Below are 25,132 nucleotides of genomic sequence, written 5' to 3' on the forward strand. Positions count from 1 at the left end.
GGTACTGTTGTAATAACAAGATTGACTGTGTCTCAGAGAGAAAGTCCATACTTTTTTTGTGTGAGGCAAGGTATTCTTAGCTGAAGTATGGTTTGGCTCAGTGGCACATAGCAAAGAACATTTCCTAAGAGTTTCCCCTTCTGTAAAGATTTTGTCTTCCAAAAATTACAGCCAAACTCTGGGTCCTGAGGTGGTAAAGAAGAAAAGCAATTATGTTCACCTGAACCTCTGATAAAAGGAAAAACAGCAATTTCTATATTATACCTATATTGTGTTCTTACCCTGTTTCAAAAAGTCTTTCTGGCATAATTCAAAATGCTATTTTTGATTAATCAAGTAGAGGACTCTGGATCAAAGACTCTCCAGGCCCAAAGTATGGCAACCATAGTCAACCTGCCTGAGGAGATTTTCCCAAGAAAATCTCCTCAGGCTGCTTGTGGTACTTGCAATTTCAAGAGATAAATGGGTTTGAAGTAGAAAATTCTGTTTTCCTAGAATGTCACCCTTATCCCATATCAGTTTCCCTTTAGAAACTAGGTTGCTCTCCTTAACTGTGACCTTCCAGAAGTCAGTGAAGAGTGGATTCATTTGGAAGGCTTTAGGGAATGATTGTGCACCATCTGGACCTGGATTTATCCATTATTATTATATATTTGTAATTGCCATTTTTGTAATTGCTTATGAGATTGTAGTCATTAGCCACTCAAACTCAATCTGGAGTCAGGCTGTGCCTAAATTGGTTAAATTGCATTAAATTAAATTAGTTATATTGTACTTATTTTATTATAATATTGCTGGTATATTGTAATTTATTTTGTTATTATTGAGGTTAAGGAGTATTTTATTTATTTATTTTATGTTGGATATTTTATGTTGCTCTATGTTGTTGTAAACTGCTAACAGATTTGACGGCATGCAAGCTTAATAAATCAGCACAATCAGCTTCAACTTCTTGCAAAAAGCTATATAATTTATGTAGTGAAGTTAACATCTAGTGAAGTCAACAGTTAGAAGAGCAAAAATCTGATCTCACACACTCCACTGGCATAAAATAATTTGCACTTTCAAATTTTGCTGTTTTCTTTTTGTTGCCCTGCAATCTCAATTCTGTCAATATTCTACCTTCCTAGACTCAATTAAACTACTCCCTATAATTTTTGCTTTCACTTTTGCAACATTTAAAAGCATTCTTTCAACTATCAGACACAAATAATAATTAAACAAGCTACATACCCAACCTTAAGCAAATTATATTTGTACCTTTCCTTTTATACAATTATAGCATTTACCTCTCCAAGTCTTATTATTTTTCATAATGTTCCCAGCATTTATGACACTAACATTTATAGTATTTACTTCAGTTCTACTTTTCAATATACTAGTATCATTCCTGTAAGAATTTCTAAAATGCTCTTTTCTGCATGCCCTCACTTCATTTTTTCCCTAAATAATTTCACTGCTTTTACTTGTTTTAGTCCTTTCATTCTGCTCAATACTGTTTATTTATACCCCTTAATATATTTCCAAATAATGTTTTATTTGCCATAAAATTTGCTCATTTTTTCTTCTTATCATCTTAATCACTCTTTTCCTTATTTGAATTCTCTCCCCTCTCCCTTATTTGAGCTGTCTGTCTGTCTTTCCACAATAATTTTCATCATTTTATCCCCCCAGCAATTATTATTATTTCCCTAGCAAGAAGAAGGTTAAATATAAAACTTCTAAGTAGGAAAGCAAGTCAGCTATCTTACTGAATATACATCTCTTTAATTTATATACCACTTTTCTATCAGAAATAGTAATCAATGAACTAGCAATAATGAATCAAATTAAAAGACATAATTAACATACAAATGAATTAAAATATAATTAATATTTTATTTAACATAAATGAATACAAATAAACAAAGAACACTCAACTGAATAAAATCCAGCTAATAAGCCAGTTGACACACTAACAGTCTGTTGGCTGAAGAGTGACAAAATTGGTACTAGTCTGATTTCCCATGGCAAAGTGTGGCAAAGCTGGCAAATAAACATTTAGAACTTATTTGTGTTCCTACCCAATATTGATGAAGAAGGGCTTTCACACAAATCTGTAAGAGTAAGAGGCCTGTTAAAAAAATTGTATTTTGTTTCCTTGAACATCCTCTTTGGTACATACCATGTGGTGTCCACCTTGAACCAGTGGAAAATATAAGGATACAAAAATATAAGTACACAAGTTTCTGCTGGTTTATCTACATCAGGGCTCATCAGATTTTGAGAGGTCAGGAATTGAAACTCAAATATCCAGGATGCAGTGGTACTAATTTTCAGGGTTTGGGCGGAGGGAGATTTTGTATTTAAAGAGGGGAGTGGGAGAAACTGCATGTGTTGCCTCCTATGCTATGTCTTATAAAACTTACGACACTCTATAAATTGTAATTTTTCTTTACAGAAAATAAGGTGCAGCCTTGTTCCCTAATCACTCAATTGTAGCTGTTCTGCGCATTAGTCAGCTGTGCCATTTTTTATTTTGGTAATGTGAGTTCTACGTAATATTCCAAATGTAATTTTGCCATATGTAAGGACGTTATGATTTTGGAATTTTTGATGATTTCTCTTCCCTGGAATCCCTTGCATTGAATTTTCCTCTTTTAAAAAGAACAGCCCTACTCTGGTTTCACTTTTTTAACAACCTCTCCAACATAATTCCAAAGTTCCTTTCCTACTCAAATCACTCTAAATTCTGATCCTATAATGCAGTGGTGAAATGCTCCGAGGTCTGTTACTGGTTTGCTTCGCTACCAGTATTCTGCGCACACGCATGTGTGGTGCGTGCCAAACACGTGCTTTGCGCACACATCCACAGTGTGTGCCAAACATGTGCTTTGCGTGCATGCGCACTGCAGGCGCTACTGTACAGCACTGAAAAAGGAGGCTTAAGAAGACTTTTCTAAGGTAAGTAGAACAGTGAGGGGGGAACAGCTGTGCCGTGTGATTTAGATTCGCTAGAAAGCAGGATTTCCTGCTTTTTAGTGAATATAAATCATGCAGCACAGCTGATTGTTGGAAATACAAACCAGTATCATTTTTTTACTACCAGTTCACCTGAACCAGTAGCTTTTATTACTACCAGTTCGCCCGAACCAGTCTGAATCCGTAGCATTTTACCCCTGCTATAATCTGCATTTGCCATTTGTTTGCTTTCCCCCCCTATCTAAGTAACATTACTTTATGTTTGCAAACATCTACCGAAAGTATTTGCCTTGAGAAAATTATCTTGAAATGTCTATGGAGACTCTCAGTCATCCAGGTCATGGTTTTCCCAAAGGTGCTTTTTCCAAAGGCAACTGGACTTTCTGAACTGAAGAAGCTTCTGGGATGAGAAGTGGAACATCTTCAAGGAAAGACAAAGAAACTCCAGTTGCCTTTGGAAAAAGCACCTTTGGGACAACCATGACCTGGATGACTGAGAATTGAAGATGCTTTTTGGAGGAGAAGTGAAATGTCTTCAAGGGAAAACAAAGTTCAGTTGCCTTTTGAAAAAGCATCTTGGGGTTCCCTCAAAATGCTTTGCACATTTTTATTTAATCCCAATAAGCCATTTATATTGTTCCATAAATTTGGCCAGTGTTCATCCCAAAAGCTAAATCCGATTCAGAAGAAATTCATAATTGAGATTGAATGGTTTTTTTTAAAAAAAAATTAAATAAATATACATTCATGCAAGCATATCCAGCCAGTCAACAGATAATGATACCTAATTTTAGAAAATGTATTTTTGCTGCTTTTTCTGTTGTATCCAGGTGTGGCAGAAATACTATTCAAATACGAGGGAGAAAAATCCACCACTATCAGCAAATAAGCTACGAGAACTAGATCCTAGCGAGGATTAAGAAAGGCTATAAAAACATACCTATTATGTCCAATTATATCCAACCAAAAATTGAGGCGAGAAAGACTGGATCGTTTTTTCCCCCCTTTCTTTACTTCCTCTTCTTCCTTTTTAGGCTTTCAGTGAGGAACATATGCTTCCAGTTATTTACCTAGCTTATAACAATGACATTAAATATAGGTCATTCCCACTTTAGTGATTTATACTAATTTGTAGTGTCATCCCACTGTTGCTGTGTTAATATACCAGTAATGAAGACAGACTTTATATAGCCACAATTATAGTTGGTTGATGTTATGAATCCTATAAATCACTAGTGAGGAAATGGCTACAGCAAAGTTTTACTTTGTTATTTAGCAAGGTATCATATTTTATTCCTTCCAATATTACAGAATGCTGTAAAGAAATTATGTAAAGGCAGGCAGGATTGTCTGTGTTGGGTCTTTGATGGGATAATGCTTGAAAACAGAACAGAACTAAATCAAACATTGTGTGATGAGAAAAACAAAATCTAACAGAAGAAATACCGGGTTAAAAAATGAGCGAGGACTGCAGAGGGGGAAAAAAGTAGAGAAAATGTCACTCATATGTTCCTATGGGACAGAAAGTTGGGGAGAGTCTTGGAATGTTGTTAACTGTTCCATTCTTAAGCTACTTTCTCTTCTGTTTCCGTGGCTCAGACTGGAGGAAAAGGGTTTGAAAAGTCATGCTTCTCTGTGAAAAGGAAACTTTTCCCCATAATTTCATTCACCCCCCCCCCCTGTATTTTATTAGAATACATCTAATGGCTCAGTTCACTAACAATTGATTTTATCAAAACAGTCTAGAATTTTAATACATGGCAGAAATGTGCATTAATAATATTAATTTTTAGTGGTTGACTAAATTAATGCAATATACTTTTTAAGGAATACTGCAGCAGGCATTTATGACATAAATCAATGGTCCACAATGGAGCTAATTTAGGGAATTAGATAAATGATTTCTGTTACCACTACTCTTGGTAACAAGGAACCTAATATTAATTCATTATAACACTTAAAGTCAGGCCATTTAAAATATATATGATTAAATGTGCTTAAAGCTCACTATGAATATATTTTAAAGATTTAATTATACATTAATAGAAGGTTTCTTCATAAGCATACTTGATGTGAACTTCTCCGTTATTATTGTAGATGTCCTCTTGTGTGTGTTTGTTTGCATCTTATTCCTAGTAGGTTCTTCAGAGATACTCTTACCATGACTCCCTAATTTCAATATCCCAGTACAAAGCCTGGTTCTACCCTGAAAATGACCCCTTTTAATTGGTGGTGCCAAGTATTAAGTTGAGGCCACATGAATGTGAAACATGCTTTCTTACATAGTCTTTCTAGGGAATATACATCAGTTCATGAGAATAATGGACTTCTAAATTGCATTGAAACAGAAAATATGTTTTTGTTGTTACTGTTTTGGTTTCAGGCGGGGGAATGAATAAGACAGTTTTCTAAACTTTGTCTTAAAATTTATTACTTACTTTTAATATACAAAGTGCTGAAACTTACAAGACTGACTCTCATACAACATTTTCCAGACCAGAGACAGCAATGGAAAGCAATCAATAATACCTTTCTCTGGGGTACAGCTGAAATCCCTTTATCCCAGCAGCGATAATGTATTAGCATTTAAGCCTCTTTAACATTTAGCACTTTGAAGTCTTCAAGGCAAATTTACATAGAATTATAGTAATTTATATAACTCACATTGATAATCAACCTTTTAGCCTACTTGGATTCTTAGAAACATTCTGTATAAGCTATGTTCTTATAGTACATATTTGAATATATTGTCCCAAAGGTGCATTTTCAAAAGGCAACTGGACTTTGTTTTTCTTTGAAGATGTTACTCTTCTCATCCACAAAGGATGTTTCTTGGATGAGAAGCAAAATGTCTTCTAGGAAAAACAAAGTCCTATTTCCTTTTGAAAAAGCACTTTTGGGACAACCATGATCTGGATGACTGAGAATATCCAGACATTTTAATGTATTATTTGCCTCTTAGTCCATACCCCCTAATGTCACACAACTAAACTACAATAGGATCACCTGATTTCTGGACTCCAAAACTGATGAGTTCTCTCTGAAAGAAGATAAAGACAAAACCTTAGCTTTATACTCTTCCCATCAGGATTTCAACAGCCTTGGCAATACCATAAAGGTAATGCAATACCTCTTTGCCACCTTTATCAGCACTAGATGGTATGGTACAGTGGTGAAATGTAAAATTTGTTACTACCAGTTCTACATGGCTTGGTGGGGAGGGAGGGTAATGTGACTGGGTGGGTGTGGCCAACTTTTTTTTTTAACTTTTAAAAGCATTTTTTTCTACAACCTCTTTGGCTGAAAAGGTTGTTAAAAAATGCTTTTAAAAGGCTCTGACGATCCCAGCTGAGTTGCCTGATCATCAGAGGCACTTGTTTTCTTTTAAAAGCTTTTTTTTTTTTTTTTTTGCTTTTAAAAGGAAAAAAAGGCCTCTGACAATCAGGCAACTCAGCTGGGATCATCAGAGCCTTTTAAAAGCATTTTAAAAAGATTCTTCAGCTGAAGAAAAAATGCTTTTAAAAGTAAAAAAAAAAGCCTCTGATGATCGTGCGGCTCAGCTGGGCAAGGGGGGGGGGCAGGGATTTTTGCTACCGGTTCTTGAACCACCCACCACCATCGCTACCAGATCAGGTGATCTGGTCCAAAACGGGAGCATTTCATCCCTGATAGGGAACCTTTATCAGTCCTACCTGGTATGGACTGAATCAGATTTCAGAAGATCCTGCAGAGAACTAGAAAGAAATCATCACTAAGAATTCCAGTGTGTTGCTATGGAAGATTTATATCTGCGCAGCAGCTTTGTGGATTTCTTGCTTACTTTTATAATGCAGCTTCTCAACACTGAGTAAAAGTTTTTCTTTTTGTCCTGATTTACAACACCTTGTTCTTATTGTTTAAATTATTTAGGAGCTTCTTTAATAATTATAAATACTATAGATCCAGCATCATAAATACTGCTAATTGATGCAGACTATCTGCATGATAAGGAACTGTTCTATTAATTATAAAAGAAAGAAAGAACAATATTGTAGAGTTTTGGGTTCTCTCTGAGCTTGGTTGTTTGCTTGCAGTCATTTCATTATCTAACTAGGTAAATATCCTCAGTGATGTTACAGTAAGGCTCATTGGTGATGTTAGCTAGTTGAGTAATTAAATGTCTGCAGGCAACCAACCAACCTCAGAGAGCACCAAAGACTCCACAGTTCAACTCTGAGTCACATTTATTCTCTTCTGTTGGAAAGAACAATATTGTACCAACAGAAGAGAATATACTGTACATAGCTCAGGGTTGAAATGTGAAATCCCTGGAGTCCTATTGTATATAAATAGAAAGCAAACCCCACATTCACTAACACTGATGAAGTTATCTAGTTGGGTAATGAAATATCCGCAAGCAAACAAAAGGGCTCAAAGAGCACCAAGAGCTCCACGGAATAATATTGCTTAGGAAAGAGTAATTAAAAACTAAAATTTATAATCTCTTGGTAATATTAAAAGATTGCCTTCTCTTCCAGTGATTTACCAGCAATAAACCATGGATTTAGAGTGTCCCTGACACTCTAAAGTAATTATTCTAGTTCTTCTGTATTAGAAGTCATTAGGTGATAAAGTATACAACCAAATGAGTCTTAATTGTCTCAACCAGGTATTTAAAGATGTGTATGTTTTAATGCTAAGCTAATGCATGCACTAAACAAATGTATATAGATGAGATTGAAAAGACCAATTTTTCTTTTTCCCTTAAGTTCAAACAACCTTTTTTTTTTTTCTGGGTTCCCATTCTATTTTTAGTATGCAAGAAATAAATATATTCAACACTGGATTCAAATGCTAATACCTGAGAGAGAGCAATGAGAGAACACAGAGAAAAGGATTTTATAATGGTAATGAGGCTGCAACTATCCCAACTCTTAACTATCATGTTGAATGTCACTTAAATTCATAATGGAATGGCTGTGGAGGACTGAAATGCAAATGCTAGCATTTACTTCTTTTCCCCAAGTTTGGATATAGCTTTACCTCAGCCTATTTAGCTTTTTCCGGGAAGCTGAGAATGTATAATCTCAGTTGCTGCCACTGACCAGCTGTAGTGATGAAGAAGAGCTGTGTTAGTCAGACCTAGTGCCAAGGAGAAAAACCACCCGGGATGGATGATGGAAAAAAAGAAAAAGAAAAAGAGGCAGCATAAAGAAACGGGCTCACAAATTAAGAATACGATGGGCCGATATCAGTGATGGCTAACCATTTCCGGACCGAGTACCCAAAGTGCGCACGCAACCAAATCCCCCAAATGCAATGCATGCACATGCACCAGGGGTTGTTTCTACTTACCTTTACTACCGGTTCACAATGGGGCCATGCAAGTGTGCTTGCTTTGCTCTCATGCATACTCTTCCGCGCATGCACAGAAGCATTCTGATGACGTCGAGGTCGGTGGGTGAAGCCTCCTGCTGGTTTTACTACCGGTTCTATAGAACCAGTGTGAACTGGGGGCAACCCACCACTGACATGCACCCCACGCTCCATGCATCCGTGTGCACCTCCACGCACACGCAGCGCCCCTGAGCATGCACGGCAGAGACCCGAAGACCAGCTGGCTGGTGGGAGCCACTCCACTGAGCACACATGTGCAGTGGAGCTGAACTGGGGTGATGGCTCACGTGCCATCAGAGAGGGCGCTGCATGCCACCTCTGGCCTGCGTACCATAGGTTCGCCATCACGGACCTATATACTCCATGAAATCCCCAATGACTTCCCTTATCACTATGGGCAAGAGAAAAAAAGGGAAAGGCTCATTGGCCATCATTTGAACACAATAAGAAAAGGTTAGGAAGACCAACGTCTTAAGCAATAAATAAATAAGTGTCCTTTCCAACAATTAAATAAACGCTTTTACATCTTGCTTCCAATTGTTAATCATAGTGTACTTTGATGCATTCTTGCTGTACCTACACACATACACACCTACCCACACTCCCATTATATAAATAGCTTGGGTTTTGTTTTTTTGAATACAGTAAATCCCTGATTATCACTATATTGAACAAATTGATCCCACACAGACATATGCCTTCCTTATCTCTGTCACCTTTCCATTTTTGTCAAAACCTATTTTGCTTCCTTGTATAATCTTGTATTATGCCTCATGCACGCCAAATGATAAAGAACAGTCAAATATCACTAGAATAATGTGGTCTTCATTATTTGCTGTCTCATCATTTGTGGTTTTGTGTATCTGCAACTCAGGGACCACAACTTGAAAAACATAAATGTTTTTGCGCATCTGCAGTTTTGGCTTTGATTAACTTTTACACCTGCACAGAATAGCAGATTACTTTTGACATATGTGTAAAGTACATTTATTAACATAGCGCAGCAAGTCATGGTGATGCAGTGGTTAGAATGCAGTATTGCAGGCTGACTCTGCCCATTGCCAGGAGTTTGATCCTGACAGGGCTCAAGGTTGACTCAGCTTTCCAGCCTTCCGAGGTCAATAAAATGAGGGTCCAGATTGTTGGGGGCAATGAGCTCACATTGTAAACTGCCCAGAGAGTGCTTTAAAGTACTGTGAAACAGCATATAAGTCTAAGTGCTATTGCTTATCAACATGACTTCGTTGCAGAACTACCCTTGCTTTCTAGAGCAAGTACTTTGGCTAATGATGGAAGGCGTCTTCCTGCTCATATCATCTGGTTCCTATTGTTCCACATGGCGCTTTCACAATCTCAGAGAAGGATCTCTCAGTTGCACTGCTGGACATTATGGCTACCTGAAGGTTGGACATGGCTGTCTCAGGTCACTCTTACTCATTTGAAGCTAGCATTAGCATCCAGTTGCACAAGTAAAATTACCACAAGTGTTCCTTGGACAACATTAACATCCAAGGTTTCTGAGGGCCTCTCAGAGTGATCTCTTGCTCATATCACTGGACTCGAGCATTAGTAGCAGATTGCTTCTGGCTCCCTCTGATCACCATAAGCCATTTCATTCAAAATTAAGTCTCCATCTTTGCATTCCTGTGTGAATTCATTAATTCTACTCCACAAGAACAGATTAGCTTCGTTCAGATCTATTACATTTCCGCCATTTCTCTTAATCTCACACCAAACATATCTATTCCATTTCTTGATTCATACACTGTGCCATTTTTTTAAAAAAAATCTTAATTTACTGTTATAGGATACTTCAATAGCAGATGAATCTTAAGTGGCATTCACTCCAGTAAATGAAGAGAAATATATTAAAGCAATAAATACCATGGTCAAAAACAAGTAATACCAATAATGTTCCATTAATCTCACAAAGGAATAACACTTGCTGTACAATCATCTGCTTAAAGGTGGAAATCAACCATTTTTTCAGTCCCCAAAGGCTTTTTGAAATAGCCAGGTATGTGTCTTTTGATTGGAATTTTAATAAGGTTGATCCAACCGAGTCCACTTGCATATCAAATCTCAAACTCCCATATTTTATGATCATCATCAGATGATCTCATAGGTATTATCTTCTGTCCCTGTCCCATTCCTCAAAACATGGTTTTGGTCAATTAAGACTTTCACATAATGCTCTTCAGTAATATATAAAATGGTTATATTGATTTTAGCCTTTGTCATTGGCATTGCATATGCTAAATTCCCTTTTAATGATAAGGAACATATTGGTCAATTTGAGGACATTTGGCTAATATACCACACATGAAATTCAAGCTCAATTTTACTGATTGTGCTTACATGATTCTATATAAGGTAAAATCTCTACATAAGAGGTTATTTTGAAAATCATTTTACTGCTGTCCTCTCAATCATTATTGTAATATAAAATCTACACAATACCCAGCTAACTGTAGAGTTAAATTTTACATGTTCATAGGGAAGTGTATTGAACACATATTGATATCTAAAGGGATTTGAGAGGACAATTATAATAAATGTGATATAAACGTATGCAATTGTCTTATATTAAATCTGTTCCTTTCTCCAATCTTCTATTCACTCCTCTATCTCACACACATTTGGTTTTCCCCTTCCTTCAGCTTTTCAACCACCATAGTGAAATCTTAAAGCTAGAACCATATATATTTGCTGCATCTACTATTTCAGATAGTTCCTTTCCCTGGAATTTGATTTCAGAACAATGAGTCACATTTTAAAAAAAAAATGTAGAAAATGTTATGCTAATAAACGTTGGCATGCAGTTTGACCTTGTTCCAGAAAGAAAACTATAGTTCTTAAGTTCACCCAATGATTCATGTCTGCATCACTGGAAACATGAGGAATAATGCTATTAAAAGCACAAATGAAGACAATGTTTGAGTGTCTTGTCATTTCAGGTACAAAGAAAACAAAGTAGAATTGTTCTGAATTTTGACCACTTTGGTTTCAAACATGTATCGGAATATAAAGTAGCATTTGGTAAATTGTCCTTCCATGATACAAAGGTCTTTTCAATATCATAAGCGTCTGTGGTAGTTTGTGTTGGGACTCTAAACAATATTTTAATTTGCAAGCCCTCATTTCATTTTCTATCAATTTCAGTATTTGCTTTGAAGATGCAGCTTCAGAAAAGTTGACTTTTTGCATATTTTATTCCATTAACTACTAAAATAAAGGAAAAATTTCTTGCTTTGTTCCCTACTTTTTCCAAATCAAAGACTGATATTCTTAGGGTTTCTGTACTAGAACATTTTCTACCTATAAGTAGAATGCTTCCCTATTCTTTCCCCCCTGTCATGAGGTGTCAGATACAGCGTTATCTTCCTTCTTTAATAAATTTTATTTATCCTCCTTTTCGGTTGTGGGTAGGACTTTACATTTCTGTCCAGGAATATATGCAACATTTTGAATTTTAATTATTTCAAATTCAAAATATCTCACCTGGGGTCCAAATTGTCCCATTTTGAGTTCTAAACAGCAGTTCTGAATGTGAAACAAGATGGTCTGAGAGATAATGGGTAATACTCCAAGCCAAAGACAAGAGATTCTCTAACTCAAATTGAGCTCTTTCATAGCATTCCTGAGATTAGGGTATTTCAAATTTGAAGCGGTTTTAATTAGAAATTCCTTATATATTCTACATCTGGCCACTGTTGGCTATTTTGGTTTACTCATACACCTGTGCTTTGATAGATATATGTTCCAATGAATTAACTACAAGATTCCAATTTGGGTTAGTTTAATATTTTAGTTTCAATTTTCATTTCTCTAATCTAAACAATCAGCAGTTCACATGCATTCTTTTCTATTCATTTGATGATATGAATCATGAAATTTATGTCAGAATAAATACCTTCCTCTTTTATGTACCACAAATAGTTTGACTATCTTTTCATTTCCTAAGAATCTTCTAGGCTTGTTCAATATTAATTTTAATCTTTGCTTCTTAGTGGCCATTTCATCATAATGTTTTCCAAAGTCCATAATTAGGGAACCTATTAGGTACTGAATGAGAGTCCTCTGAATCCACAAGATTCTGATATTTGAAAATATTTCCAAGGATTGCTGCTTAGGAAAAATTCTAAACTACCCATTGTGCACCTCTGAAACTCTGAGAATCAGTGGTGGGATTCAATTTTTTTTTTACTACCGGTTCTGTGGGCGTGGTTTGGTGGGCGTGGCATGGTATGGCATGGCTTGGTGGGTATGGCTTGGTGGGCGTAGCAGGGGAAGGATACTGTAAAATCTCCATTCCTACCCCACTCCAGGGGAAGGTTATTGCAAAATCCCCATTTCTTCCCGATCAGCTAGGACTTGGGAGACAGAGAATAGATGGGGGCTGGGCCAGTCAGAGGTGGTATTTACCGGTTCTCCGAACTACTCAGAATTTCTGCTACTGGTTCTCCAGAACTGGTCAGTACCTGCTGAATACCACCTCTGCTGAGAATATTTCACAAAATTGCCATTAACTATCTCCGTACATCAGGCTGTATATGATTAGAAATGGGAAAGGGGTTTCAAAACAACAGTGGGGTTTTGATCATGTGGACTCATGCTCAAACCCCCACTCCTTCCAAGTGTGTCCACAATTTTGAAGGGTTTTTTGTTTTTTTTGTACCACTACCCCTTCTTGCAAATGGCCCCATATCTAAGAGTGAGTAACTTGAAGCTCTCAGATTAATTTCAACAATTCTTGACTTGATTTCAAAACTTCTTTTGCAAATGTTCCTTGCAAAATGCTAGTAAAGAAATCTCTGTCTAGTGAAGATCTCTACCTTTTTCCTAATCTGTTGTTTGGAAGACAAAAAGGATGATATTGGCCTTTGTGTCTGGCTTTCTCCTGCTGTAGCCCACCTATCATTTATTACGATACATTGTATCTGTAGGCATGTACTGCTTAATACAAATAGGACTTTTCTATTTCTAGTGCAATTGAACATGGCATACTAAGATCAATAATGTGGACAAGTAATTCATGAAAGCTGATCTGATCGCCCTGAAGAACCTCTGATAAGCTTTCACACAATCCCAAGTTCCATGGATAGTATGAGGAAAAGATATATCATAGAAACAGGAAACTATTGAAATCAGTTGAATAAAAAAACCACTAAAATGACTAATAGATGCTAGCAAAGGTTTTTTACAGTAGACCTGTATAGGTACTTATACCAAGGAACATGTAAGAAGAAGTGCAAAAAAAAAAGTTCAGAAAGATCTTCTTGTGTTTACTGAAACTCAGACAATCATTTATAAGCATTTTTTACGGGTTACATACTAGGAAAATGGCATGGAGTCTCACAGTATCAAGGATTTTAATGGTTTATTACTGATGCTCTCTGAGGCATAAACAAGAACTAGTGTTGTGATGGAAACAGCCAGCTGTGAAGTTTTGCTGTAGAAAAAAATCATATCCCTTTCTGGTGGCTGTTTAATGTTTACCAATGGATACCATTAAAAAAAAAAAGCTGGTAGTTTGCTTGTTGCTTTTATGCTAGTTGAAGGATACAGTATTATTTTAGCTACATTTATCTGGGGATATAAATGAAATGAAATGAAATAAGGTTTGCGAACAGCTACAAAAGAGACATTTTGCATCGACAAAACTCTGGAAGAATCATTCCAAAGCAAATGTTTGAATAAGAGTAGGAACACTTAAGTTGAGTCAGAGGTCTCTGAAAATCTTTGTAGAAATTTGAAATGGATCATAGATCTGGTGGTTTTTCTGTTGCTGTTAAGCTTGCTAAAGACAATACACAGTATTATAATGCTACCTCCATATATTGAGAGTGCACAAGGAAGATTTTGAATGATGTGATGGTCTTTATTATTGATAAGTATCTGGTCAATTTTATCATCATATGAAATGCTTTGCCTCCAGAGGTTTGGAATGGGAGTGGGGGTGGGGCTAATATTAGTGCTAGGACTGCTTTGAACTTCAATCACTCTCTCGGCCCTCAATTTCCTTAATGTAGGCCACATTAAGCCTTAAGATTTATTAGCTCTTGTGCTAATGGAATGTTATACTTGATGCAGCATGTCTAGTGTGCATATTTATTTATTTATTTATTTATTTATTTATTTATTTATTTATTTTTAAATTTGTATACCGCCCTTCTCCCTGAGGACTCAGGGCGGTGAACAGCCAAGTAAAAACATAAACTACAAACATTAAAATACAATTAAAAAGATATATATAAATTTGGCCCCATGATTAAAAACAATAACAGACAATTAAAAACATTTTAAAAAGTGTTAGGCCAGACCGGCTTGCTGGAAAAAGAAGGGCACGGCGGAAGGCACCGAGGTCTTGGATTCTCCTTATCTCTGGGGGCAGCTGATTCCAGAGGGTAGGTGCCCCCACAGAGAAGGCCCTCCCCCTGGGGGTCACCAGCCTACATTGTTTGGCTGATGGCACCCCGAGGAGGCCCTCTCTGTGGGAGCGCACAGGTGGATGGGAGGCCGTCGGTAGCAGCAGGTGATCTTGAAGATAATATGTGTATGTGTGAATGCATATGTGTATGTGTGAATGTGAGAGAGAATGCATATGTGTATGTGTGAATGTGAGAGAGAAAACAGGCAGGATGGGCTTTTTTGCTACCTTGACCATTTTGATACGTACACCATAGACACTGCTGCTTCCATATTGATCTACTAATACAATTAATAACATGGTTTAACTTAGTTCTCAGCACTTTGAATGTTGCCCAGATAAGCTCTTGGGTCAAACTCTACTCAATTCTTCATAACTGGGGCAGACTTAACAATGAGTGGATGAGTGCTATGCTAACAATCACAAGCACTGGTTTAAATGCTTACAGTAAAAATAGAGGAAGGAAAGGCTACAGATGCCAATTCTTCTCTGGTAGCTTCTTTATCTACAATATGACATAGTATCTTTCTCTGTAAAACTGATTCTGCTTCTTGGGTTAATTAACAAACACAGAATATTATTGTCTGTCCAAAACCTGACACAACTGAATCCTGGAAAGGAAATCCCTCTACAGGAGAGGCCAAGCTTACCAATCAGCTATGGCAGGTTTCTTGGCATCTATGGAACCCCGATGAACAGAGACAGCAAAGCTATAATGCCCCCGAAGGGCAAGTCAACAATTGTTCTTCCAATTCCTTGTTTCAGAAGAAGTCAAGCTTTACCAATGCGATTTGTTAAGGTTGACACCCTGCTAAAATGGTGATAAGGACTCATCTCATAAGAGACCAAACTTCCCAACCAATTATACCAATCCTGCTTGACATGGCAGAAAGGGCAGTGATCAGAAATAGCAAACTACACCACCCTACAAGAACATATCAATTTTATTTTTCATTATTTCCCAAATCCCAGGAAGGCAAACAGAAAAAGAACATTTTTACTATCTCTTTGCAGAATGACTATACTAAAAAATTATTGAACAAAACCCTTTGAAAATATTCAGTGGAAACTTGGCATCAACCATGACAATGAACTCCTCTTAAAGTTTATTCTCCCTGCTATTTTCATCCTATTCTGCAAAAAAATGAAACAGCTGCATATGGATAAATCTTTTTCAACTCAAATCTTGTAGTGATTCAGATCAGATCAATTGACTCTTGATTTTCAAATCATAAATTCAAACTGACTCATGCCTCTTTGAAACTCAAATTGGAATTGAACCACAATTGATTTATACTGCCCCAATATATATACAGCTTCCACTTGAATTACCAAGTCTTTGGTTACCAGATCAGAACTCTGAGGTCATTCATATTCTAACAAGAATTCTTTAAATAGTAAACTTAGTAAAGAATCAGAATGAACTCTGAGCATTTCTATGGTGCAGTAAAGGCTGACGTCTGAGAGAAAGTCTAGACCTGGAGAGTGACAGATGATAGGACACTGAACATAAGATCTGATTTAATTACCTGGTTCAATGCATTCAGCATTGTCTGAGGTCCAAGAAATCCGATGTTACTTCCAAAATTTTGCTCCACCTCTCCTTCCAGCACAAGGATATTTCCAGGAATATACATGGCCACAGATTATATTACTTGTACAAACTCCTTTTCACAGATGAATGTCATGTTACTTATTAACATAGTTGTTTTTATTGCTAAAGAAATGCATTTAGCAGCAAATGTTATTTTATTCCTGTTGCTATCCCACAGGTGCTTTTTCAAGAGGCAAAGAATTTTAATCCTTCCATTCTCCACCATCCAATCAGAGCTGAAGAAGCTTCTTGGATGAGAAGTGAAATGTTTTCAAAGAAAAGCAAGAAAGTCCTCTTGAAAAAGCATCTTTGGGACAACCATGACCTGGATGACTGATACTGAGAATCTCCATAGACATTCCTGTGGTTACTATAGTGCTTTATACAAGTTTAAAATATTAAGCTGCACATACAGAGAAAATCTCTTATATGTGTTGATGAACTTCTTGTCTGTTTTATTATAACATATGTATAACAAATTAGCAGTTGTAAAATCATGGAATAATGCAAGAACAGTGATTGAAAGATAGTTTTCTTATAGTTCACAAGTGAAGTAAACTTTGTGTCCATTTAATAGCAAAAAAATACATTCAAGGCTAGGAGTGTGATAAGATTGAAATTCACTAGTCACATCATTACTTAAGTTTATTAATTCATGAATAAGCAACTTTAGATTGGAGGTAATAAGTTCTTTTTTTTTTCTTGTCACTAGTTCAGAATTTATTGTCTGCTTCAGCTTTGATGACAGAAGGACTAATTTATTGCCTTTCCAGATTACATCAGCATGCAAGTTTTCCTCTACTCTCTGGTTACTTCATATTTTATCACTGATGCTTTGGAATCCACAAAAAGAGTGCATTGTTTGACACTTATTTCTTTCTTATAATTGCAGCAATATCATTCAATTACGTTCAGAGGAAATAGCTTTCAATTCTGCAGCACAAAGGATATTTTAATAATTCATTCCCCCTTTGTGCTGGCTTTTCCCCTCAAACTATTAAATCATTATCATCACCACCATCATCATCATCGTCATCATCATCCATCATCATCCCTATTTTTCTGTCCTGGATATTGATTTCAAACTCAGAACTAAATTGTGTTAATTTTCCTGGCTTTGAATGTATCTTTGCTATTGATTTCTTTTGTAGAAAAAAAAAAGGATAGACTCGGAAAATGTGTATATAAAACAGCAAAAGAATAGTAATATTGAACGGCAAAGAGTACATAAAACAGCTGAGCTGAATATTTTTCCCAATATTTATTTTTCTTCATTTCTTTCTTTTCAATATTAAAGTCACCCCAAAAGGTAACATTTGTCGAATTTAAAATAGTGCCTCACAGATACTGGTTAGAATAAGCAGATTTTTGATGAAAATGGTATATTACAAAAGCCTAACAGATAATAAGGCTGCTGTCCAAATACATGAGAATTTGGCTGTTGATGATTAGATCATGGGCTAAAAACAAAAATAACAAATAATCATTTTTTTTTTTGGTCAGTAAAGAACTGAGTGCTGCAGTAATCAAACCAAGGTGTAATTCCAGTTATATTTGTGCTGCTTAGTTATTTTGAGACAATCTCACTGCTGTTTTTTAATGTGTTAGACAGGGCTATGAAGAGCTGGAAAGACAACTTAAAGAAGTCTTTAAGGAAAGAAGCAACATACTTCGCCAGCTGTCGAAGACATCCAAAGAGCTTGAGGGAATTAAAGTAAACCTTCAGGTCAGAATTTATGCCTTTCCTCATCTTCTACCATAACTGTAAAATTCATTTGATATTAGCTCTGTGATATTATTTATTTGGCTCACATGAGGGTAAAATGTGAACATGGGATGTGGACAAAGATACAATTGTTTTTCCTGACTTTCCTCTTCACTGTGGGGTTCTTCTGAAGTGTCGGTAGAAATGCCTTTATGATCTATAATTCTATATTCTTGGATGGACTTATGAAATGTTTTTTGATCATATTCAAGCAAGCATGACTTACTTACCCCCCTTCAGACCCCTCTCCACAAGAGACAGAGGAGAAAAGAATTTTGAATGGGAGCTTGCCTATTCATTCACATCAGAGCCCCTTTTTAACCCTTCTATAGAATTATGTAATCTTTTAAAGTGAGTATTAATATAATAATAGTAGAAGGTTTCAAGATTTAGAAGGTAAAAGGACTTTGATCCTTCTGTTGTCTTTTCTAATTATCGTTCCTTTCTGAACACCAGCAGCATTTTTTAAAAAACTCCTAAACGTGGTATGCTCAATTCCCAGTCCTTCTTACCAATTAAACTTCTAGCCAAGAATTGATCACTTGGAGAAGACTTATGTGGCCCTTCCTACATTTGTGGTTCAGTGATGAATGAAAGTCAAAGAAATGGAGAAGACAGGAAGCCGAAGATAATATTTTTTACTTTTAATATTTCATTTTTCATTCTTAATAGCCTGCTCTGTGAAAAAAGAAAGGCATATGAGTTGAAGAACCAAGGTCTTATTTTCTATCTTAAATCCAACTGGTAGTGTGGTTAGAAAGTACAACATAATTTTAGTCTGGGGAAAAAAAAGTGTATCATAATATTAGGCTGGCAAACCATGATTAGCTCCACCCAAGCATGATGATAACAACTAAACTTCTGCCTAATTTATTTATTCAATTTCTGGAGCTACCCATCTCAGTTAATTACTCTGGGTAGTTTACAATTATATTGTGTATACCAGGGGTGGGTTCTACTTACCTTTACTACCAGTTCGCATCATGCCTGCGCCTCTTTTGCGCATGCGCAGATCACTTATGATATCTGGGTCAATGGGCGGAGCCTCCCGCCAGTTTTACTACCGGTTCTATAGAACCGATCCAAACCGGGGGCAACCCACCACTGGTGTATACTGATATTTGGATGAATTTCATGTTCTGGTTCATGTTAAATCAACTTCTGCCTTATGAACCACCCAACTTGTTTGAGGGTGTTGTTAAATCTTGGCAATAGAAGAACAAAGTTGTATCATTCTTACTGTCTTTTCTGTCATAAATCTACTGTACTTTTCACATATAGCCTTTAATACAAAAAGTCACAATGAATAATTTTAGAGGTGAAAATTTTAAGAGAGCTTCTTGGTAACACCTGGATTCTTTCTTTTGTTGTCAGTCTTTGAAAAATGATGAGGCATCAGCGAAAAGCGATGTACAGAAACTCTTGGAATTAGGCCAAAAACAAAGGTATGATTCAGCATTTATTTGCCCTAACTATTATATTTTCTCATATAAACAGAAAACAATGATGAATTCTTTCCTTGTTAAATCAGTCAGCAAACCAAGACATTCACATAAGAAATGGATCATAAAAATCAACAATCTGATCTGAAACACTAGTTTCATGTTTTGAAGTTAAAAGGGGGGAAAACCTCTTGCAAGTAGTAAAGTTAACAAGAAAGAGCAAGATCAGAATCTTTTTGTTGAACCAATTTTCTGCATGGGAAGTTACTTCTATGATATACTCTATTCCATTTGGGAAAAAAAATATTTTCATTTTGCATGCAAAGTTCTACCACAAAAAGACACTTCAACTCTGAATTTGTTAAAGCTAATCAGAAACTTTATTCGAGTGCATATCTTCGGGTTTATTTTATGGCAATTTCCCAGTGATGGAAAATTTTACACTGTCTGGCAGATAAAATCTACAGTGGTTCTTCTCAAACGTTTAAAGCTGATAGATGCCAAAGGTCAGAATGAACCAATGTGCAGGAAATCAAGAGCAAATGTCCATATTTTATAATAAGACATAGGATTTAGAGGAGCCCAGTAAGGACCCTGTTTCTTTTATTAAGAAATCCAAATGAATATATCACAACTACATGTTTATAATTTCTAAATATCTTTCAATTCAGGAATATCCATAGACCATGCTTACCTACTCAACATATAAGCTCCAAAATGAAGTAGTGTTGTTGTTTTTTTTAATTTCTAATGGTGAGAGTCATATGTAGACATTGACTCAAAGCAATTAATACAGAAAAGAGTTAGTAAGACCAGGCTCATTGCACTTCACACCTTCTATGAATACTTTGGGGTGTGTCTTATAGATTTTTGGCTAATCCGTTTTTATACATGGCAAAATACACCTTTCAGTACCTGCTGGCTATTCTGCATACATGAAAGAAACACATAGAGAATAATGGAACTGTTGTTGAAGCACATCCAGTAGACCAAATACAAATAGAATATCTGTGAAGATCTAAAAGTAATGGCTCTGCTGCTTGGAATGCAGCTTGAATATACCAGGTACTCCTGTTACATATGTGGATAGGACAGTAGTGCTAGAGAGTCACATTACATTATAAAGAAATGGCTACTCTGAACGAGTTTGGTTCCAAGACAGAAAAACAGGCATCTGAACCACTTGTTGACCCATTGGAGAGAGTTTTGTCTCTACTTCACATAAAAGTCGGACTGATGAAAAATGTTGTGAAAGTGATGAAAAAGAAGGTGAAGGTTTTTGTTATTTGAGATAGGTGTTTCCAAGAATAACTGATGCCAAGATTAAGGAAGGCATTTTTATTGGTCCACGGATCAAATACATTATCAATGACAAGTGATTCAATGATCTGTTAGGGAGGTCAAAGAAAATAATCTGGAAAGCATTCAAGGATGTCATTGAGAATTTTCTTGGCCACTATAGAGCACCAAACTATATTCAGCTGGTTGACAAACTTCTTACAACATACATAGAATACCATGAAATGGTATGCAGAAATGCATTCAGAAATGCAACAATGTCTGCATTTCTGAAGATTTCTTTTCTACATTCACATGTGAACTTTCTCCTCAAAATTATAAATTCAATCAGTGATGAATATGGTAAAGGTTTTATAGGATATTGCCCCAATGGAAAAATAGTATCGGGGCAACTGGAATCCATCAGTGCTGACTGACCACTGTTAGACACAACATTGAAACACTGACTACACATGAAAATCAGCAGCAAAACACTTTTAGTCCTGTTGAATTAATGCTCTGTGTTGAAAACATTATGCAATAGAATACATTATTCTCATTAAAAGTTAATTTTGTATTTCTCAAGATTCCAACTGTACATCATAGTTATTCCAAAAGTATATTTATGTTAAGTTTGAAGGGGTCTATCATAATCACCGAAAGTTTTTTAGGAAGCAAAACTTTTTTGGGGAAAAAAATGTTGTGCAGTACAACCTTCTCCAGCCCAGATACTGTATCTGGACTTCAACAGTGGAATCTGCTGGCTACAAACTATTTACATTCACTACCATTGCAATATTGTAGTATCAACTTCAAAAACTAATTTGGGTCACTACCTGGATATATTTATAGCCCCAAAGCATGCAAGAAAAATACAATTTAGGAGTAGGATTATGCTTAGGCTTATAACATAAATATTGAAACAGCAAAGGAGAAAAGGGACAAAAGCCTTTACCCTTGTATGAGAAATAAATTTATCTGTTTTAAATTCTCCTTGAAGAATTGTAAACAATATTTATTACATTATATTACAGCATCTAATGAAACTGTATCTGAAGGCAATTTGTAGTGCAATATAGACTTCCACCTTTATGGAATTTCTCTGTTAAGTAGTGGATCTTGTTCTCCCACTCCTTTACAAGATCATCTGAATTTGCACAGCATCTAAATTAAACCATCTCATATTTAACTAGATAAGGGGAAAATGGTAAACATTATAAATTCCAAGATCTACTTTCAAAGCTTTGGAGATATTACATTCTTCAGAAACAGATCCTGTTTGCCATTTTGCCATTTTGAAACTTGCAAAAGTGTCATTTCAGAGTTGTCAGGACACATTTGAGTGAGAAATGAAATATGGGACCCCATTTGATTCCCAGAGACCATTACATGTGAGTCCTTCTACAATTTCATCTTAAAATAAGAGCACACCAAGTTTCAGTCACTATTGAGGCATCAAACATATCAAAACAAAAAAGAAATCTCCAGAGCAAGGAAGTTGCCTCCATCTGAGGCAAGTCAAAAGAAATGCTACACACACACACACACAGAGAGAGAGAGAGAGAGAGGGAGAGAGAGAAAGAGAGAGACTTTCCAAATAGTGTCAAGATTGATAAGGGAAGATTTTCAATCCATTTAAAATTTATGAAATTATCTGACTTCCAACAAAGTACTAATTTGAGTGTCTCTTCTAAAGTATTGGCTATTCCTCCCAGTTTATCTTCTGATTCTCCAAACAAATGCAATGACAATCATATACCAAATAATGCCAATATAAGCACTTCCCTAAAGAATTCCTGGATTTTGCTTGAAAAAACAACAACACTGATCTATAGATTAACAGAGTTGGAAGGGATCTTGTAGATCATCTAGTCCTTGTAGGTCATCTAGTGCTTGAAAGGATACATATTTTAAAATGTGGCTAGCAATTCAAAACAGTAAGGCACAAAATTGCCCTGTAATCCATGCAAAGAACGATCCACATGCATTTCCAGTTCCTGTTTGATAGTTAAACAACCTAACAATAAATCCATCAGCATGAAGGAACCTATCAGATAGAGATCTGAGCCCTAATGTATTATCTTGTCTACCCTGTAATATATTTTCTGAAACAACTAAAAAAGCTTCGCCACTTTATTTACTGAAAAAAACTAGCTCTCTGAAATTATTTAATTGAACCTAATTGGCCGTGTACATGATAGCTTTTATATTTAATATGTAGCTCTTCCATTCAAAATGTTCTGTTCCAGTAGTCGGTTCCACTTACCTTTGCTACCGGTTCAGAATCGGGAGTGCACGTGCACTTGCTTTGCTTGCCTGCTGCACTTCTGCACATGTGCAGAACATCAGTGATGACATCTGGGTGGGTGGGCGGAGCCTCCCGCCACTGCTACTACCAGTTCACCCGAACCGGGGCGAACCGGTAGAAACCAGTGGTGGGTTTCAAAATTTTTTACTACCGGTTCTGTGGGTGTGGCTTGGGCGTGGCATGGCTTGGTGGGCATGGCTTGGTGGGCATGGGAGGGGAAGGATACTGTAAAATCTCCATTCCCATCTTACCTCAGGGGAAGGATACTGTAAAATCCCCATTTCCTCCTGATCAGCTGGGACTTGGGAGGCAGAGAATAGATGGGGCTGGGGCCAGTCAGAATTTTTACTACCGGTTCTCTGAACTACTCAAAATTTCCACTACCGGTTCTCCAGAACTGGTCAGAACCTGCTGAAATCCACCTCTGGTAGAAACCCACCACTGTTCTCTTCTTATCAGAATTTTGATTCCTTTGCAGCATTTCTGTATTAAAATATTAAGACATGGTGGAAATTAAATCTCTACAGCAGCAGTTCCTAACCTTTCTGGCTCCATGGATTCACAACAATGATGGAGATAGGAGAGAAGGTGCATGTGTGGTCTCTGTTTGGGCAAAAAGAACTTTGTGTGCTCCTCTGCTGCTTGCATGGCCCAATTCCCAATAGGCCACAGACCACAACCTGGGGGGTTGAGGACCCTTCTCTACAGGTAGCTTTATTCAATGACCATTTGACCTTTCAGTGATGCCCAATAAAGATTTTCAACTAGACCTTGTAGTTGCAGCTGTTGCAGTGTAGTTACAGAGGCATGTTCATATGATTTATCACTTGGCAACTGGCTCACAATTAAACCAATCACAACAGCCCATGGTCACATGATTAGAGTTTGTGACCTGATCTGCCAGCTCCTGATGAGAAAATCAATGGGGAAGCCAGCAGGAGGGTGCAAATGGTGATCACATGACTGTGAGATTCTGCAATCTCGCAGGATTTACCTGACAATCGCAACTGGAACTGCTGCAATTGCTGCCGTAAGTCAGTGAGGTCACATGACTTCTCACTTTATGACTGTATTGCTTAAGGAGAGACTTGCTGGTCCCAATTATTGTAATTAATGAGGGACTACCTTCACCTAATCTCTGATTCTTGATAGTTTTGCATCTGGGTTCTAATGCCATCCATTGGCTGATGTAAACCTGATGAATACCATTGCCCAAGAAAATACTACAGATGTATGTAAGATGAGGATCATCAGTCAGTGGAAGATTTTCACATTTGCGTGTTCTTGTTTAACCTATTTTCATCACTGATTACCCTGCCTCCAAGAGTTTCTAAGAAATAGGCTTTTGTTTTTCCACTTTATGCTTTTTTCCAAGCATAGGTCAGGCTGAGTTTTTTATTTCTTTAGAAAATTTATTTAGAGTTATATCCAATGACTCTAAAACAAAAAAGACACTAAAATCAACAGTAATGCACACAGTAGATAAAATCATTGACAATTACAAACCATTAAAATCAGAAAAAGGTGGGAGTTAGAGACATAGCAGGTGGGGAGATGGGATTAGATTTTAATTAATCAACCACCTCCAGTATGAAGCTCCCCCATTGGGCCTTCAACCCCTCTGGCATAGCCAGGTCTTAAGTAGCTTTCAAAACATCAGGAGGGTGGGAGCCAATCTCACTTCAGAGAGTAAGATGTTCCAGAGGACAGAAGTCATGTCAGAGAAGGCTCCTTGGAACCTGCCAGCTGAAATTCCTTTGCTGATGGAATCCTCAGCATGCCCCCTCTGCCAGCATGGGTGGTGTGGGCCAGTCCCATTAGGGTGAGATGGTACCTTAAGAAGCATGGACCATGCCCTGCAGGGTTTGCAGGAGCATTTGCTGAAGCCATCCAGACTGGAAGATCTAAGTACATTTATGCCAGCACTAGATAAAAGGCCTCTCTGCCTTCTTTGCTAATGTAAATCCCTCAGGAGAAG

The 25,132-nt window shown here is 36.8% G+C and overlaps 1 protein-coding gene across 2 annotated transcripts in view; it reads left to right on the plus strand.

Annotated features, from left to right (window-relative positions):
- Window positions 1-25,132, plus strand: part of LUZP2 (leucine zipper protein 2) — a 394,955-nt gene that overhangs the window by 179,463 nt on the left and 190,360 nt on the right. For both annotated transcript variants that reach the window (XM_034417240.3, XM_034417241.3), the window contains exons 2-3: window positions 17,970-18,087; window positions 19,501-19,571. In XM_034417240.3, the coding sequence (XP_034273131.2) occupies window positions 17,970-18,087; window positions 19,501-19,571 (189 nt within the window). The remainder of the gene's footprint in view (window positions 1-17,969; window positions 18,088-19,500; window positions 19,572-25,132) is intronic.

Source organism: Pantherophis guttatus, chromosome 1 (assembly GCF_059756535.1).
Source record: "Pantherophis guttatus breed Tessera chromosome 1, ASM5975653v1, whole genome shotgun sequence".
In the NCBI taxonomy this organism is placed as follows: domain Eukaryota; kingdom Metazoa; phylum Chordata; class Lepidosauria; order Squamata; family Colubridae; genus Pantherophis; species Pantherophis guttatus.